Source organism: Sturnira hondurensis, unplaced genomic scaffold (assembly GCF_014824575.4).
Source record: "Sturnira hondurensis isolate 20B ecotype Veracruz unplaced genomic scaffold, ASM1482457v3 Scaffold0007406, whole genome shotgun sequence".
NCBI lineage: Eukaryota > Metazoa > Chordata > Mammalia > Chiroptera > Phyllostomidae > Sturnira > Sturnira hondurensis.
The window spans coordinates 15558387-15575785 of NW_028080037.1; the positions used below are offsets into that span (position 1 = coordinate 15558387).

At 43.2% G+C, this 17399-nt stretch overlaps 1 protein-coding gene across 2 annotated transcripts; it reads left to right on the plus strand.

Annotated features, from left to right (window-relative positions):
• The first annotated feature begins 6232 nt into the window (after window positions 1-6232).
• On the plus strand, window positions 6233-17127 carry CCDC117 (coiled-coil domain containing 117). Of its 2 annotated transcripts, none has more exons than XM_037052416.1 (5): window positions 6233-6563; window positions 7201-7256; window positions 10013-10237; window positions 12684-12821; window positions 14618-17127. In XM_037052416.1, the coding sequence occupies exons 1-5, from the start codon at window positions 6384-6386 to the stop codon at window positions 14853-14855; spliced, it is 837 nt and encodes a 278-aa protein (XP_036908311.1). In that variant the 5' UTR covers window positions 6233-6383; the 3' UTR covers window positions 14856-17127. The 2 variants fall into 2 exon arrangements, with proteins under 2 accessions (XP_036908311.1, XP_036908312.1); XM_037052417.1 differs by having other exon boundaries at window positions 6384-6565; window positions 7206-7256; window positions 14618-14855.
• The last annotated feature ends 272 nt before the right edge of the window (window positions 17128-17399 follow it).

Below are 17399 nucleotides of genomic sequence, written 5' to 3' on the forward strand. Positions count from 1 at the left end.
TCCATCTTCTGCCCTTGGACGTGGGCTCTCCAGTTCTCAGGCTCCAACGGGGACTTACACTATCAGCCCCCTGAATGGCAGGCCTGACTCATTGGCTTTCCCAGTTCTCCAACTTGCAGATGGCAGATGGTGGTATCTCCCGGTCTCCATAACCATGTGAGTCAAGTCTTGTAATAGATCTCTATACCCAGGGTAGGACAAAAGTTGTTTGTATGGAAAATCATACAATAACTAATAAGTAATAATACAAAAATAAACTCTGGTCCTGGCTGGTGTGGCTCAGTGGATTGAGCACCGGCCTGTGAACTGAGAGGTTGCGGGTTTGATTCCTGGGTAGCACATGCCTGGGTTGTGGGCCAGGTCCCCAGCTTAGGGGCATGTGAGAGGCAACCAAAGAGAGAGATGTTTCTCTCCCTCTCTCTTCCCTCTCTAAAAATAAATAATTAAAATCTAAAAAAATTTTAAAAAGAACTCTGCATTTTGCATACCCACAACTATAAACTACTCTTGGCACACCCTGTACGTCTCTGTATATCTAATGGCTCCATTTTCCTGGAGAACACTGACTAATACAGGGATCTTCCACTGAATATGCATTTTGTGGGTGCTCAGCAGAAAAGAATGTTTTTACAGATTTGTGGAAAGTCGTGATGATATTCCTAGCTTTGGAATTAGTCACATCTTTCCAGAACCATCATTACAAACTCTGGGATCCTGGGGTAGGTCCTTCTCCTCTCTGAACCTTAGTTTCTTATTCTGCAAAGTGGTGATATTAGTACTGAGTTATGCTGATGCTGACATGAAGGACTGTACCAAGTACAGTGCCTAGTAACGGAGTAAGTGCTTAATAATGTTTGCGGCTGGCACTGACTGCTTCTTTTGACCTCTTTTTTTTTTTCATAGATATCTTTATTACACTGTTTGCTGGGTTTGGGTTCAGAATTAGCTCCCTGAAATGTTCCAAAACTGCTTTAACCACCTCTTACTTGGTGTCTCAGTTAAGGATGCCTCCTCAGTTCCACCTGGAAATCCAGCACAGGTACTTGGTGCTGTTGACATCACCTCAGATTCAGCTGTCGCTCTAAGTTGCTCAGTGAGGCTGTCCCTCTACATTTGACTTTGACTTTCACCTCCAGTACATGCTGTTCCGTAGTCCGTCTCAAGTGTAAGAGGGCCCTGGCCTGCTCCAGCATACCACCAGCTGTTCCTCGGAACCGAATGCTAAGCGTGTCCACAGGCACACTCCACTCTTCTTTTGGTCCCTTGTTTTTTAATTTCCTGCCTTACCATTGGGCTTCTATAACAAATACCATAGACTGGGTGGTATCAACAGCAGAAATTTATTTCTCACAGTTCTGGAGGCTGAGATGTCTGCGATCAAGGCACCAGCAGATTCAGTGTTAGGTGATGGCCCACTTCCTAGTTCATAGATGGGCACCTTTCTGCTGCGTCATCACATGGTGAAAAACGCAAAGGAGCCCTTTAGGAGAGTCTCTTTTATGAGAGTAATCCCCTCTTTTGTGACGGCCCCATCCTCATGACCTAATCACCCCCCTAGAGGCCCCACCTCCTAATTGGGGGTTAGGATTTCCACATATGAATTTGGAGGGGACACAAACATTCAGTCCATCGTATCTCATCCTTCTGAACATGTTTATTTAAAAAATATCCTTTATCTAACTATAAAGTAGTACATAGTTATTGGAAAAGAATAAAGCTTAAAATTTATGGCTCCCCCACTCCTCATAGGTATTTGCCATCAATAGTTTGGTTTAGTAGCTCTTCAATTTCTCTCTCTCTCTCTCTCTTTTTTTTTTTTTTAGTGTTTACTTATTGGTTGATTTTAAAGAAAGAGGAAAGAAGAGAGAAATGAGAAACATGTATGCCCTGGAGACAGACCCCACAACCTTGGTGTATCAGGACTATGCTCGAACCAACTGAGCTACCAAACCAGGGCAGTTTAGTATCTTTTCTACCTAGGGGAATGAAGCCTAATAATTTTGTATGAACATCCTGAGAAGGCTGTTTCTTGGTAACCTCTATTAACTAATGACTATTAACAATGTACACAAATCACTTAGCCTATCTAAGCTTAGTTTTATTGTCTTTATGTAGACACATATGACTACCTGTGGTCTGGCTGTGAGAGTAAAATGAGAAAACGTAGAGCTCTTAAGGGTGTATTATACACTAACACACAGGCATGTACTTGTGCACACACAAGTAAGAAAAAAGACTTGAAGAAAATTCACAACAATGGAGCTTAGTACCACAGGATGGTACTAAGGCAATTTTTATTTGCTTCTCTGCACTTTTATCACCACCTCCACTAATTTTCTACTAAGTACCTATATTAGTTTTATAACCAGAAAACACTGTTGTTGTTGTTTTTTAAGGTAAACTAAAATTCGCCACCCAGAGCAAGAAGTCTGGAAGGGTTTCTCTAAGTGTCTGTATGGCTCTGACCCACCAGTCCCATGAGAGGTGAACTGGGAGTCACTTTGAAGAGGCAGGCCTGGACTGTCACTGAGAAGAGATGCTCTTAGTGGCCACTGTCAAGTTCTGCAGCCACTCTCCCCAGGCTAAGGCAGGAGACAATGCACAATAATCCTGTATTTTGCTTTTACAGATTGGAAGCCGCACGCAGGCTCTCTCATTCCCTGCAGTGAAGCTTTCCCTGATTGCGCCAGAGCACCTTTGTCCGGGGAATTCAAGGAGACGGAGCAAAACCTCGCAGTCTCCGGCGGGATCTAAAGTCTCATACCTGGGCTTGAACTCCTTTACTTATGGCTGAGGGAGTTGGGAACCAGAACTTGCCTCACTTTCTGTATCTGTAAAGTGGGATTAATAAAAACATCTGATTGAGAGTTACTGTGAGGAATACTTGACTTTTCCTGAGCAAAGAGCACCTATAAATAGGAATTACCTAATAAATTGTCGATTCTAGCACATTGCCTGACAAGAGATATGCAACCTGATATAGAACCGCAAATGAAAGAATGAATCTGGATAGGCATTCAAGAAATATAGAAAAGAGCCCTGGCTGGTGTAGCTCAGTGCATAGAGCGTGGGCCTGCGAAGCAGAGGATCGCGGTTTGATTCCCAGTCAGGGCACATGCCTGGGTTGCAGGCCAGTTCCCAGCAGGGACCAGTTCCCAGCAGGAGACGCATGAGAAACAACCATACATTGATATTTCTCTCCCTTTCTCCTTCCCTTCCCTTCTAAAGATAAATAAAATCTTAAATATATATATATATATATATATATATATATGAAGTTTCAGAATAATATATAGAACAAGACTCCCCTTTTATAAATATATATTTATACTTATATGTGTATATAACATCATCTAGCAGGAGAGAGAGGTAAGGAGAGTGAGACAAAAAAAATTCTGATTTTTGTTGTTCCACTCATCCATGCATTCATTGGTTGACCCTTGTATGTGCCCAGACTGGAGATCAAAACCACAACTTTAGTAGGTGGGGACAAAGCTCTACCCAACTGAGCTACCAAGCTGGGGCTAGCAGGATATTTTTTTTTATATTTTAATTTATTTATCTTTACAGGGGAAGGGAAGGAGAGAGGGAGAGAAATATCAATGTATGGTTGCCTCTGCCGAGAACACACAATGTATCGTGTGTCCCCTGCCGGGAACTGGCCTGCAACCCAGGTATGTGCCCTGACTGGGAATCGAACCGAGATCCTCTGGTTCGCAGGCCCATGCTCAGTCCACTGAGCTACACCAGCCAGGGCCAGCAGGATATTTTTTTGAAGTGAGGAATAGGTGGCCATTTGTCGAAATGACCCAGGAGACTATCTTTTAAGTCCAGTTGAGGTAAGCAGTGTGTTATCTGGGGGAGACAAACGGGTTTATCAATGCCACTAAGAAAATTTAAACCTAATCTATTCTATTACATTAGGCAAAAGGGGTTCATTCATTTTTTTCCTTAGACCACTATGAGGTCAATGGAAATGGAGAAAGACAATCTGGAAGCATCTCACAAGTTAAGCCCACAGGACTTGCTAACTGATTAAATACAGGGGTGAACACAAAAGAGGCGTGGATTGGATGATGCTTAGGTTTTTGGTTCAAAAGAGAAAAGTATATTTTGATAGCTGAAACTGGCCTGGCACCATCAGATAGGACTTGGTGTCTTCTTGTCAAATAATTTCCCAGAATGTCAACACCAAACAAGGACTGACATGTGATTTTGATGGATCAGGATAAAAGCAAGACAGCCCTGGCCAAGTAGTTCAGTTGGTTAGTGCATAGTTCTGATATGCCAAGGTTGCAGGATTGGTCAGAGTTCAATCCTTGGTCAGAGTACATACAAGAATCAACCAGTGAGGGCATGAATAAGTGGACCAACACTTCTGACTGGTATGACTCAGCTGCAAAGCAAAAGGTTGCCCATTAGATTCCGGGTCAGTCAGGGCACATGCCTGGGCTGCAGTTCAGTGCCTGGTGGGAGCACATACCAGAGGCCACCCAATTGATGTTTCTCTTTTATATCAATGTTTCTCTCCCCCTCTCTCTCCCTCCCTTCCTCTTTCTCTAAAAATAAATAAATAAAATCTGTTTTAAAAAGTGGAACAAAAAGTTGATGTTCTCTCCCTTCCTCTCTCTATAAATCAATAAATAAAAACGTAATTGTTAATGGGAGGGAGGGGGGAGGGGGGAGGATGGGGGGTGGGATGGGATGGGACTAATAGACTGAAAACTGTACTTGAAAAATAATTAAATAAAAAAATTGGAAAAGCCCTGGCTGGTGTAGCTCAGTGGATTGAGCGCGGGCTGCGAACCACACGATCGCGGTTCGATTCCCAGTCAGGGCACATGCCTGGGTTGCGGGCCAGTTTCCGGCGGGGGACTCACGGGAGGCAACCATACATTGATGTTTCTCTCCTTCTCTCCTTCTCTTCCTCTCTAAAAATAAATAAATAAAATAAAAATTTAAAAAAAATTGGAAAAAAAAAGTAACTGTTTTTTTTTTTATCCTCACCTGAGGACATTTTTTCATTGCTTTTAGAGAGGAAGGGAGAGCAAGTGAGAGATTAACACCAATGTGAGAGAGAAACATCGACTAGTTGCCTCCCACACGCCGGGAACCGGGATGGTACCCGCCAGGACAGAGGATCGAAACTAAAGCATGCACTCTGACTGGGAATCAAACCCTCGACCTTTCAGTTATGGGATGATGCTCCAGCCATCTGAGACACACTGGCCAGAGCACACACAAAAAAATTTAAAGATAAAAACAAGACTACTTCGTAATTATATGTCTGAATATACACAAAAATGTGAACATTGTCTAAAACACAAAAACAATCAAATATCTCCCGATCCTGGCTAATCTGAAAGACTGTTGCCTCCTCACCAATTATATGCTTAGCCAATCTTCATTCCTCACACCTTTTAGAAAAAATTGACTAAGATACCCAATCATAGAATTATCTCTGCTTCCTGACAATATTAATTCTCGGACAAAGTTCTGTTTCCTTGAACCTTCCCACAAATTACCTACGACAGCCCAAATCCTATAAAAAGTTGTACTTACTAGAGACTCCCCCCCAAAGGAGTCTATTAAGAAACACATCTTTGTTCAATTATAGGTATGTTCTCTGCGGCCTTTGGCTGATGGGCACTGGTGTTGGCACAAGCAACTCGGACTGGATGATGGGGCCATTCCCTGAGATGGAAGAAAATAAGCATAATTGGTGGCTGGGGTTGACCAACTCTGCCAACTGCCCTGGCAAGCCTGTGTCTCGGATGCCCCAGAAAAAACTGGAAGGCTTCTCACAAGCGCTCTGTGGTCTTTACTGACGCTCCCTTTTGTTCCCTCTGGGGTATCACCAACTTCATTTACATGAAAACACAGAAGGAATTAATAGCTGATATTTAATGAATCTGTACCATGGGCCGAGAAGTGTTCTAAGGGCTATATATATTTAATTCATTTACTTCTCCCATCAACCCTATGAAGATAGGTATTATAATTATTGAGTTTTACTACTGAGAAAACTCAGATACAGAGATACATCTTTACGTACCTTGTGGAGTGAGGATTCGAACCCAGATCATGTTGAAGGCCGGACTGAGCAATCCTCAAGCTTTAGTTTACTAAGCCAAGGTAGCCATCTTGTTTGTAGTCTGCAAGGACTACAATGTCCGGCATCCCTCGCGGCAGTAGCTCTCCACACACAACAAATCCCGGCGTGCCCCTGGGCGGCCCAGGGTGGAGGGTTCTAGAAGGCGTGACGTGAGGTCAAGAGCAGGCTCGGAGGCGGACACCTCTCAGCAGTCGCTGTGGCTGCAGCTGCTGGACCTGGGGACACGGGTGACCGGGGCCGCGGGCGCAGTCTGCTCAACTCCCCAGCTATGGCCGCGCTCGGTCGGCCCTGCAGCGGCCTCGTCTTGAGTAGCGGCTCGGACTTCCTGCAGCCGCCGCCGGCCCTCTGCGGCCCGGCCTTGCCGCCGGGGGCGGACGGTGCAGAGCTGGCCCCGCGGCCGGGACCCCGCGTTTCCCCCGGCAGCCCCGGCGGGGGTGCAGCGCGCGGACGGTGAGGAGCGCGGCGGGCGCGGGGCGGGAGGGCTGGGCGCTGCCTCCTCGGGACCCTCAGGGGAGGCTTCTCAGCCGCAGTTTACCGCTGAGAAAGCTGGTCCCCAGAGACCCGCACTGGAAGTCCCCGCAGGTCGCGCAGCGCGGGAGTCCCGTTTGCACCTCCGCTGGGGAGTGAGGAGACTTTCTCCCAGCCGGACCGGGTCGGGCTGGGGCTGGGGCTGGGGCTGGAACCCGGGCCCGCGGGAGCCCCGTTGCCCCCCGGCGGGTGCCGCGCTCGCCCCTCTGGCAGACGCGGCGCGGCCGCTCGGACCGTCGACTTCCTCCTCCACGGAGTGGGTCCGCCTAGTGAAAGCGTGGGAAGAACGCGCTCATCCCGGTGCCGGCCCCGGACGCGTGTTTTCTCCGTGCATCCCCCAAGGGTATCTCCCATTCCCGCGACAGGAGGGAAAGTGTGGGTCCCCGTCCCCGGTTAGGTCCGGACCTCGCGGCGTTTCCCCGATGGACCCGGTGGCCCGTGCAGCCGCCCCGCGCGCGGGGCAGGTGTGCGGTGGGGAGCTTGCTTGCCGGGCGCAGAAAGCGCAGGCTCTGTCCATGTCTCCGGTGACTGATTCGTTCGTTTCGTTTGTTTGTTTCCGCAGTGTTTCCGCTCCCTGCAAAAAGAGACACAAGCTGGAGCTGGAAGACGATGAGTAAGTTTCAGGTGTCGTTGACTCGCCTAAGGGTCATTTAATTTACCTCGTTTTATATCCTCAATTATGTGTTGTAAGCGAAAAGGGGAGACGTTAGGTGTCTGGAAAGGAGGCACAGGAGGTGGTGACATTGGCTGGAGAAACTGGGTGGCTGGCAAAGGTCAGAAACTTCTCACCCTATGATGGGTGAGGAGGTTTACGTTTCCAGCCATGTGAATGTTGTTACATGCACAAAGTGAACATTCCAAGTGTGTAAGAGGGTGCATGGTGGAAAGCCCTACTTCCCACGCTCCCAGTGCTCCCCAGGGGCAACCCTGTTGCCTGTTACCTGTGTCTCCTGCGGAAGATAATTTAAAAACTTACAAGCTGCCCTGGCCGGTGTGGCTCAGTGGGTTGAGCGCCGCCTGGGAACCCAAGCGTGGAGGGTTCAGTTCCCTGTTGGGGCACAGGCCTTGTGGGTTGTGGGCCTGGTTAGGGGCATGTGAGAGGCAGCCCACCCACGTTGATATTTCTCTCTTTCCTGCCCTTCTCTTTAAATAAATTTTTTAAAATTAAGGGAAAAAAGATTTGAAAGTTGTCTTATTTTAAAAACCACTGGTCCAGACAGTATTTATGTTCTTTATTGCCTCAGGGTTGCCTTGGGTACATAGGGACCTCTTTGCTTTTATCTTTTTGGGGTTTCCTATGAGAGGCTGTTGAATAAGGGATTCTAGTGCCTCTCTGGCCAGGTGGCTCAGTTGGTTAGAGCGTTGTCCTGATGGGCCAAGGTTGCAGGTTTGATCCCTGGTCAGGGCACATACAAGAAGCAACCAATGAATGGGTAAGAAAATAAATTAATATTTCTTTCTCTTTCTCCCCCCCCCCCCGACTCCTTTCCTCCCCTATCCCTTCCTCTCTCTAAAATCAATCAATAAAAAAATTTTTAAAGTTATCCTCCTTTAACTTAGAGATGGAGAGAGTGAGGCCCTGGAAGGATGAGGGACTCAACATTTGAGTGTAGAATGCCCAGAAGTGTGGCCCAGCTGCCACTCCATAGCTCTTACCAGTACTTGGGAGTCATTTACATTACCTTTTCTTTGAGACTTAATCATCACTCTTCCCTCATTATTTGCAAAGTAGACGTATAAGCATGAAATAATTTAGTCCAAATCATGTTGGGGGCTAGAGATCAGAACCCAGCACTTACACTTGGTTTCATTAAATAGTTGAATTGTTAGATGTGCTAGGAAATGACCTGTTCCTCTAGATTTATTCTGCTTTTCTTAAAATATTTTGTTATGTGTTTAACTTTTTTCTGCTTTCCAAATTTCACATACTTGAAACTATTCAAATATTATAGAAATATGTATAGCTAGACATTCTTAATATTTTCTTAGGAGTTAAAATTAATTATAAATTAAACATATTTTTTAAATATTTTATTTATTTTTACAGAGGGAGAGAAACATCAGTGTGGTTGCCTCTCATGTACCCTCCTGCCACTCGGGACCTGGCCTGCTACCCAGGCATGTGCCCTGACTGGGAATTGAATCTGTGACCCTTTGGTTCATAGGCTGGTGCTCAGTCCACTGAGCCACACCAGCCAGGGCTAAATTAAACACATTTAATAGCTGATTCCAAATAAAAATGTAGGTTTAGAGAGCATTATTATCAGATTTTGTATCACCAGGGACTTTAATATTGATTTTTATAGTCTTAACATAGAATAGAAACATCTCTTTGTGAAATGTACTGCTTCCTTTGACCTTCAGTTTAGAGGATGAGAAGCTGCGGTAGTCATTAATGAATTTTGTTGGTTGTAGAGCTGTATTGTGGTCTTGAGATTGTACTTGCTGATACCCAGACAATAAAGTCCTTCTGGTCTAAATACTTATATAGAAAGGGGCTGGTTGTCTTAACTTGCTTCAGGCAGCTTTCAGCATAACCAATTGATCATGTCACAGTGTTTGCAAATACTGGTTCATGGTAAGAGTTTGAACAGTTGAACTCTACTAAGGAGGCTGGAGGCTTTAGTGAAAACAGCACAGAAGTAGGATTCAGGACCTCTGGGGTTTGTCTGGTGCCCAACATGTAGCTCTATCTTACATGACACTTTGGAGGGAGCACTGTCGTTTTTCTAGGTTCTAGTTTCCAAATCTGCAAAACAAAGAAATTGGATTTGATGAACTCTAAAGCCTCTATGAAATACAAAGTTTTCTAGGAAGTAAAGATAGTTTATGTTTGAAGAATAGTGTACCTCATGAGTCAAGAACTCAGAGAGCCAAATGACAGTATGACATTTGGCAGAGTACCAAGAAATGAACAATATCATCCCCTGTAGTATTTGGAACACACCTGGTGAGGCATATATTTTTGCCGTAAGGGAATATAGGGTACCTGCAGACCACCTCCCCATATGACCAGTTTGGTGGAGCAGCCGCAGTATGACAAAATATGGCTGGTGCTGAATTGCTGCTTTTCCTTACTCCCACTTAACCCATCCAGTGTCGGATAAATAGGAATGACTTTAGTTCCAACCGTGAGAACTTCTAATTTGAAAAAGCAAAATCTTGGGGGAACAACTTAGTTTGGCAGTGAGAACAGTAGACATCTCAAGGCATTTGTGAGAGTGACAGAAAAGAAAACACATGCTTTTTCACCTTGTAAACACACAGTCAAAAATTGTTAGTTTTTTTCCATATAAGAATTTTATTAGAGGGATGATATACATTTCATTTATATTAGTCAGGATTCTCATTGTAATTTTTTTTTTCCAGTTGCCCAGTAAGAAAGAAAAGGCCAACTGAAGCAGGGCTCTGTGCCGGTCCTAATGACTGGATTCTTTGTGCACATCAGGATATAGAAGGTCACGGAGTAAATTCATGCACTAGTGGCCTTTCTGCACCTGGCATGTTAGATGTTATTTGTGAAGAAATGGATCAGACAACTGGAGAACCTCAGTGTGAAGTTGCCAGAAGGAGGCTTCAGGAAATTGAGGACAGGTAAATGGGCAGCATATATAGAGGGCATGTTGCTGTTCTCTGCAATGTCGCTACTCTTTAGTCTAATTCATCATGTCATGATACCTTGACCCTAAACCTTTCAGAGAGACTGTACAAATAAGAAAACTCATGTACACATTAAATGGTAAAGGAACCTCTTCTCATAGAACTGGACAGAATATGTTTACTTCCTATCTCTGAATATTAATTTTTGGTTTATGGGACTTTTCAGGGACACATTCTTTATTTTTTTAATTTAATTTAATTTTTAGTATATTTTATTGATTATACCATTACAGTTGTCCCATTTCCCCCCTCATTCCCCTCCCCCCTTTAGTTTATGTCCATGTGTCACAAGTTCTTTAGTTTCTATATTTCCCATACTATTCTTGCCCTCCCCCTGTCTATTTTCTACCTACCGTCTATGCTACTTATTCTCTGTACCTTCTCCCCCCTTCTCCTCCTCCCACTCCCCTGTTGCTAACTCTCCATGTGATCTCCATTTGTATAGTTCCACTCCTGATCTAGCTGTCCTCTTAGTTTGCTTTTGTTTTAGTTGTGGTTGTTAATAACTGTGGGTTTGCTGTCCTTTCACTGTTCGTATTTTTTGTTTTCTTTTTCTTAGGTAAGTCCCTTTAACATTTCATAGAATAAGGGGTTGGTGGTGATGAACTCCTTCAATTTGACCTTATCTGAGAAGCACTTTACCTGCCCTTCCATTCTAAATGAAAGCTTTGCTGGATAGAGCAATCTTGGATGTAGGTCTTTGGATTTCATGACTTGGAATACTTCTTTCCAGCCCCTTCTTGCCTGGAAGGTCTCTTGAGAAATCAGCTGACAGTCTGATGGGAACTCCTTTGTAGGTGACCGTGATCTTATCTCTTCTGCTTCTAGAATTCTCTCCTTATCTTTAATCTTGGCTAATGTAATGATGATGTGCCTTGGTGTGTTGCTCCTTGGGTCCAACTTCTTTGGGACTCTGAGCTTCCTGAATTTCCTGGAAGTCTATATCCTTTGTCAGATTGGGGAGGTTCTCCTTTATTATTTGTTCAAATAAGTTTTCTACTTGTCCTTCTTCCTCTTCCCCTTCTAGTACCCCTATATTTCAGATGTTGGAACGTTTGAAGATGTCCTGGAGGTTCCTAAGCCTCTCCTCATTTTTTTAAAATTCTTGTTTCTTCATTCTTTTCTGTTTGGTCATTTTTTTTCTTCCTTCTGGTCCACTCCCTTGATTTGAGTTCTTTTCCATCACTATTGGTTTCCTATGCATTTCCCTTCATTTCAATGAGTTTAGCCTTCATTTGTTCCTCTAATTTGTGACTAAAATCAACCAGTTCTGTGAGCATCCTGATCACCAGTATTTTGAACTGTCCATCTGATAGGTTGGCTATCTCTTGGTCGCTTAGAAGTATTGGCTCTGGGTCTTTGAGCTGTTCTTCTTGAGCCATAATGTTTTGGTTTGTTTTTGCCTGTTAAGTATGAGGGGCGGAGTCTTAGCTGTTCACCAGGGCGGGGCAACCCAGTCACTGGGTTGTGATACTATATGTGGGGGTGGGGTCAGAGGTGCAATGGTGTTTGTTCTCCTCTTTCTTGGATTTCGGTCCCCTCTGCTGCTTCCCGCAAGCAAACTGGGCCCCCCTGGTGCCAGCTCCCAGGTGTGTGGGCCTTTGCACCCTCCAGGACCCTGTGGGTCTCTCCAGTGAACTCTCTGTGCGCCTCTCCCAGTACCTCGACCCCCGAAATTTTTTCCAATTGTTGCTTTTAGGCTTTAATTCCCGTCACTGGGGCCCTAGCCTGTGCAGTCTGTCTCACTGCTTGCTCTTTCACCTAGTTTATCTGAGTATGAATGTGTGACCGCGGTCAGCCAGCTGCCTTGCACCCCCACTGGGTCCACCTGTTGCCACCCTACACCTGGGATCCGCCAGCTGATGCCTGCGTGCCTGGGTCGGTCTGACCACTTTTTCCTGTACAGCCCCGCTCCGCCAGCCACTGACTCTGCCCTTCTTACCAGTCTGGCTGAATGGTTCATTGTTGTCGGACTTCTGTACAGTTCAATTTTCTGTGTTTTGGTTGCATTTTGTTACTAAAACTGTTGTCTTTGAACTTGGTTGTGCTAGAAGGCACAGTGTTTTCACCTACACCTCCATCTTGGCCAGAAGAAGGGACACATTCTTTAAATTTGGTTGCCTCGAACGTAAAACTTTTGTTAACTGTTGAATAACTCTTCTGTATATAATTTTTTCACTCAGGTATAGCCTTATTTTACTTGACCTTTTGATGTACCACCTGTTGCCTTTACTCTTTTTTATTTTATTTTATTTTTAAATTTTTTCCCCTGTCCCCGCCCACAACCCTTTTTTATTTTAAAAGTTGTGTCCAGTTACTAGAATATGTAATAGCTTGACTAAGTAATTTTTCTTTCTCTGCTCCTACTCCCTTTATTTAGGATAATTGACGAAGATGAAGAAGTTGAACCTGACAGAAATATTAACCATCTCCCCAGTCTTGTCCTTTCTGATACCATGAAAACAGGTTTGAAGAGGGAATTTGATGAAGTCTTCACAAAGAAAATGATTGAGTCCATGTAAGTTTTGGTTCCTGGTTTTCATTCAGTTACGATATTGAAGGGAAAACCCAGTGTCTCTAGATGCTGGGTGTCCTACCCTAGTCATCTCTTCATGTCCTGATCACCAGCCAAGTGAAAGCACAGCAAGTCTTGTATTTAGCCTGGGTTGCAGACAGACCTTTTTGAATCAGGCTGCTTTGCCTATGTACGCTGGATTCTTGAAGTCCTGAAATGTACTATATTCTATTTGGGAATGGGAGGATTGGCAAGAGAGAGTCCATTCTTTTAAAAAACATTTTCGAATTATAAGAGGAAGTTTATTTAGAAAGTTACGAAAGTAACAGAAATAGGAAAAACTGGGTTGCATAGGCTCAGGAAACATGTCACAGAGGCAGAAGGCCCTTGGAGCTTAGGGAAGAGAAAGGCAAAGGTAATGAACGTGCCTTGGAGCAAGAAGGAGAGGGAAGGGGAAGGCGAGGTCCATGAGAGGGGCATAGGATCCACATTTGAAAACTTTTTGTTTACCTGGCTTTCTCAGTTATCTGGGGAACACCAGCAAAACCTAGAAAATAAAAAATGTGTCTTAGCAATCAAAAAAGTTACCACAAAGGCTACAACTCAGAGCTTATATACTTGTCTCATAGTGTATAAAGGCCTTTAGCCCTAAGAACCATCTTGTCCCTAGTTTAGACACAGTCTAATGAGTTCAGTTTTCTGGTTTCCTAGATCTTCAGAGTAGAAGTACACAAACAGCTAGTGAGAGCAGAACAAACAAACTCATAGTAGTGAGTAGTAGAAGTATAGTGTGAGGACAAGAGAAGACACTGGAAAGTGGACATAAGAACCTAAAAAGTAAAACATCCTGGGGCTGGTTAACACAAGAACTAATGATAGCTCTGTAATTCTTGTAGTCCTTGAGCCTAGATGACCTTTGTAGGCAAGTTATGAAGTGCCATTTAGGTATTGCTCTGGTAAGAATGGATGCTTAGTGTGGGTAAGGGTCAAATATCTGAAAAATTCTCTTAGGACACCAGTCCTAGTGATGCTATGTACGGGAGGCATTATTGCCTTTGGCCACAATGAGTTCAGCTGCTGCTTAATGTTAGATCACAGAGATTTTGGGTTAGCCCTCTAGCTTAAATTTGTAATTTACTGCCCAGCCCTGAGAGTGGGTAGATAGGTTAGCCAAGAGTAAGCAGATCACATTGCCCTCCAGCCTTGGTAGTTCTTCATAAGCTAACTTGGTGGGGTGGGGGGGGCGCTCTTCTTCATTGTGTTTTATTTTGCCTGACTTGCCTTCGGGCTCTAGAAACCGTGAAACCATTAGTGGTTGACGGAGGGCATAGTGGGGACAGACGTAGGCATTGGGCCCATAATCATTTAGGTTTGTTTCAAAAAGCATTTATACTGGTACTTCATAGCTATATAAGTAAAGGGCATACTGAGCTACTTTTAATGTGTGTGCAGTGTTTCATTTTCATCTATAATGCTTTAGTACTAGATAGTAGCCCACACCGTACTATTAAAAAAGTTAAGATGTTAAAGGCCTCTTATTTTTTCACATTGGATGTTTGTATTCTTATCACAGCACCAGTACAGTCAGTTGGTTTGGTTAAAAGAAATTAGAAATGTAAAATTTTATGTATTTGAATGTCCTTTCTAAAGATTAATGTGGATTATCATAAATTTCTTATTTTGATGCCATCATTTCTTAACTCTACCCATTAAATAGCAGATACTAGTTTCTTAACATACAACTTTTATTTTCATGTCCTAAAATTTTTTATTAAAAAAATCTGTATTTTATGTTTTAGGAGCCGTCCTTCTATGGAGCTTGTGCTCTGGAAACCTCTCCCTGAACTCCTTTCTGATAAGCCAAAGCCATCATCAAATGCTAAGAACTACACAGGAGAGAGCCAAACTAAGCATGCCGTTGCTGGCACTGCCTTCCCTGGGAGAACTGAACTGTTCTTGGAGCCTCGGCAAACAGGAATGCATATTTACAGTAGTTTGGGGACAGCTGCTTGCACAGAAGAAGAGATGGAACTCTAGAAATCTGTTTCTATACTAAAGGTGTCAGTTTTAGAAGGCTCATGTGTTTAATTGAAACGGGTGTATCTCCACCTGTGATTTGGGGTGGGACTCATTTGGGGTAGCCATTTCTTAAATTCAACTTTTTGCCAAGGAAGCTTGTCTCAAGGAAAAAACTGTTTTCTAGAGGAATTATTATTGTGAGATTATAGTGTGCACAGGCAAGTATAGAAACTATATGTGTAAGGGTGACTTAAATCGTTTGTCACATGGTCTAAACTACAGGTGGCAAACACAAGGCCCACAGGCTGAATCCGGCCCTCCATTTGTTTGATTGGCCTGGTACCTTGTTCCTACCAGGTGGCAGTGCCTATTAGCTCCTTGCACTTAGTCAAGGAGTAGTTACATTCATACAGTCCTAAAGTTACATTCAGCCTTTTGAAGGCAACCGTGAGGCTGATGTGGCCCCCGTGAAAATGAGTTTGGCACCCGTGATCTAAACTACTCAAATACTTGGAGAAGATTCAGACACTTGAGCTGAAAAAGATGCATTAAGAAAGAAGAATACTGCCACTACAACTGTACCCCGACAGTTGAATCATAACTTTATCTGTAGGTATGAGCTCTGTTTACAGGGGTGACTGTGATCAGGGAGAAGGAGGTGGGGAAGCAGAAGCTTAAGCCTGTTGCTAAGAAATGTAATAGAGGCTCTGAAAGGTATACATTAGTTGTCAATTTAATGTAGCTAAATAGCCAGTAGCATTGTGGCTCACCTATTTGCCTCTGAAAATGCAATGAAAATACAAAGGAGATTTTCTTTGGAGGGTTTTTTGCTTTGTATTACTGTAGCTCCTTGGATTCCCTTGTGTGATTGATAAGCCAAGCTATTCAGTAATGTTTACAACTTAATCAACTTTGAGTGATGATTTAAAAGATTTAAAGGTAACCCCTATGTACATTGGCTATGAGAGAAGTTATCTTTTAGGTAATCCCAAGGAAGTGCTGTGTTAACTAAGCCCAGCATTGATAACTTCGGTAGTTAAAAAAAAAGATTGTATCTCTATTAGCTAGTTGAGTTTTTAACGTTAATTTAGAAAACAGTGACTGAATAATTAACTGAGACATATGTGCAGGCAATGTTGAGATTTACCGAAATAGCCAATTTGCCTGGTGCTTCAACTTTTGTGCGGTATCCTAAAAGTTAGCAGAGAATAGCTTCCTGCTAGAGGAAGTCTTCATTTTTCAGACCTAAACCAGCTCAAGATGTCCTTTGGGAATAACCAGGATCGAAGTTTTTCATTTCTCAGGAAGAACTCTTCTGCGTGACAAGGACCCAGTAGTGCAAAGTGAAATTACAATTCTTTTAATGTTACATAATATTCACTATAACTTATTAAATGAGTGTGATAGTGTAATGCTGGCCCTTTCCTCACACAGTGTGAACAGGAGACCACCCCAGTTCTTTTTGTTTTCTGGGTTTCTTCCCTTTTTGGAGGAATCAGATACCTTGTGTAGGAAAAAAAGTGATTTATGCTAAGTATACAGGTAACGTCTTTAGTAACTAGCTCCCAGACATTTTTGAAACGCTCTGAAATCCCTTCCCTTGTTACAGATGGCGCAGAAGTCACCAGTCTGTTTATCGGACTGTTTCTTCTCTTGCCTTTTGTTCCTGCTTTTTCTAGTTCTGTCTGGATAGTCAGGAAAAGATTTAATGTTTAATATTTAAACAAAATATTTAATGTCTACACAGTAAAATTACTCAAACTTCAAACCAGTATTTAAACCAGCTAATAGTTTCTTAATCTCAGATTTAGAGATGAATGTAAACTGTATTCTGTTGAAATCTGCAAGTGTTTGATTCATGCCATTTGAAAAACTGCTTTTAGGTCATTGTTTAATGGGACCAACTTGCAAAGTTTGTAGCCTTAAAGAAATCTCCATGCTAAAAAAAGTCTGTTCTAGTATAACCCCAAAATATGAAGCGACTGCCTGGAATTTGGAGTTATCCCCGGTGTTAGGGTGGAAGGGTAGGTGACAGCTTTCCCAAGAAGCACCCAAGTACACTGATTGTCTTCTGTAGGCATTGTCAGGCAGGCCTGTGATCAAAGGTCTGTGTAATGAAAAGGAGGGAAGAAGGGCCCCCAAGCAAGGCTCTGGTACCGTTGATAAATCCAGGAGAGGATTAAGATTCTCTTAATTAAAATCTAAATAGAACTTGTTTCAGGAGTCAAGATATCTGACATAATTATTTCTGCAGGAAAATGGATGTTTAATGCTTCTTTATAAACTTTCATATGTTCATGCAAAAATTGTCTTTTCCATCCTTGTGGTGCTTATTTATCTGAGCCTTCTCCACAGTCCCCAGGCTTCTGCTTTTTCTTTTGTAGCATAAGGCTTTTGCTTTTGCCTTTGCCTTAAGGTTTTCTTAAAGGAATAGGCCTTTTTTCATCTGGTGCAGCTTTTGCAGCATGGATCAAACATTAGCTTTCTATGCTAATGTGTGAAGAGAAAAAATTATCTGAAGCAGGTGAGCTTTAATGAACAAATGTATATTTTCTCTGAGTT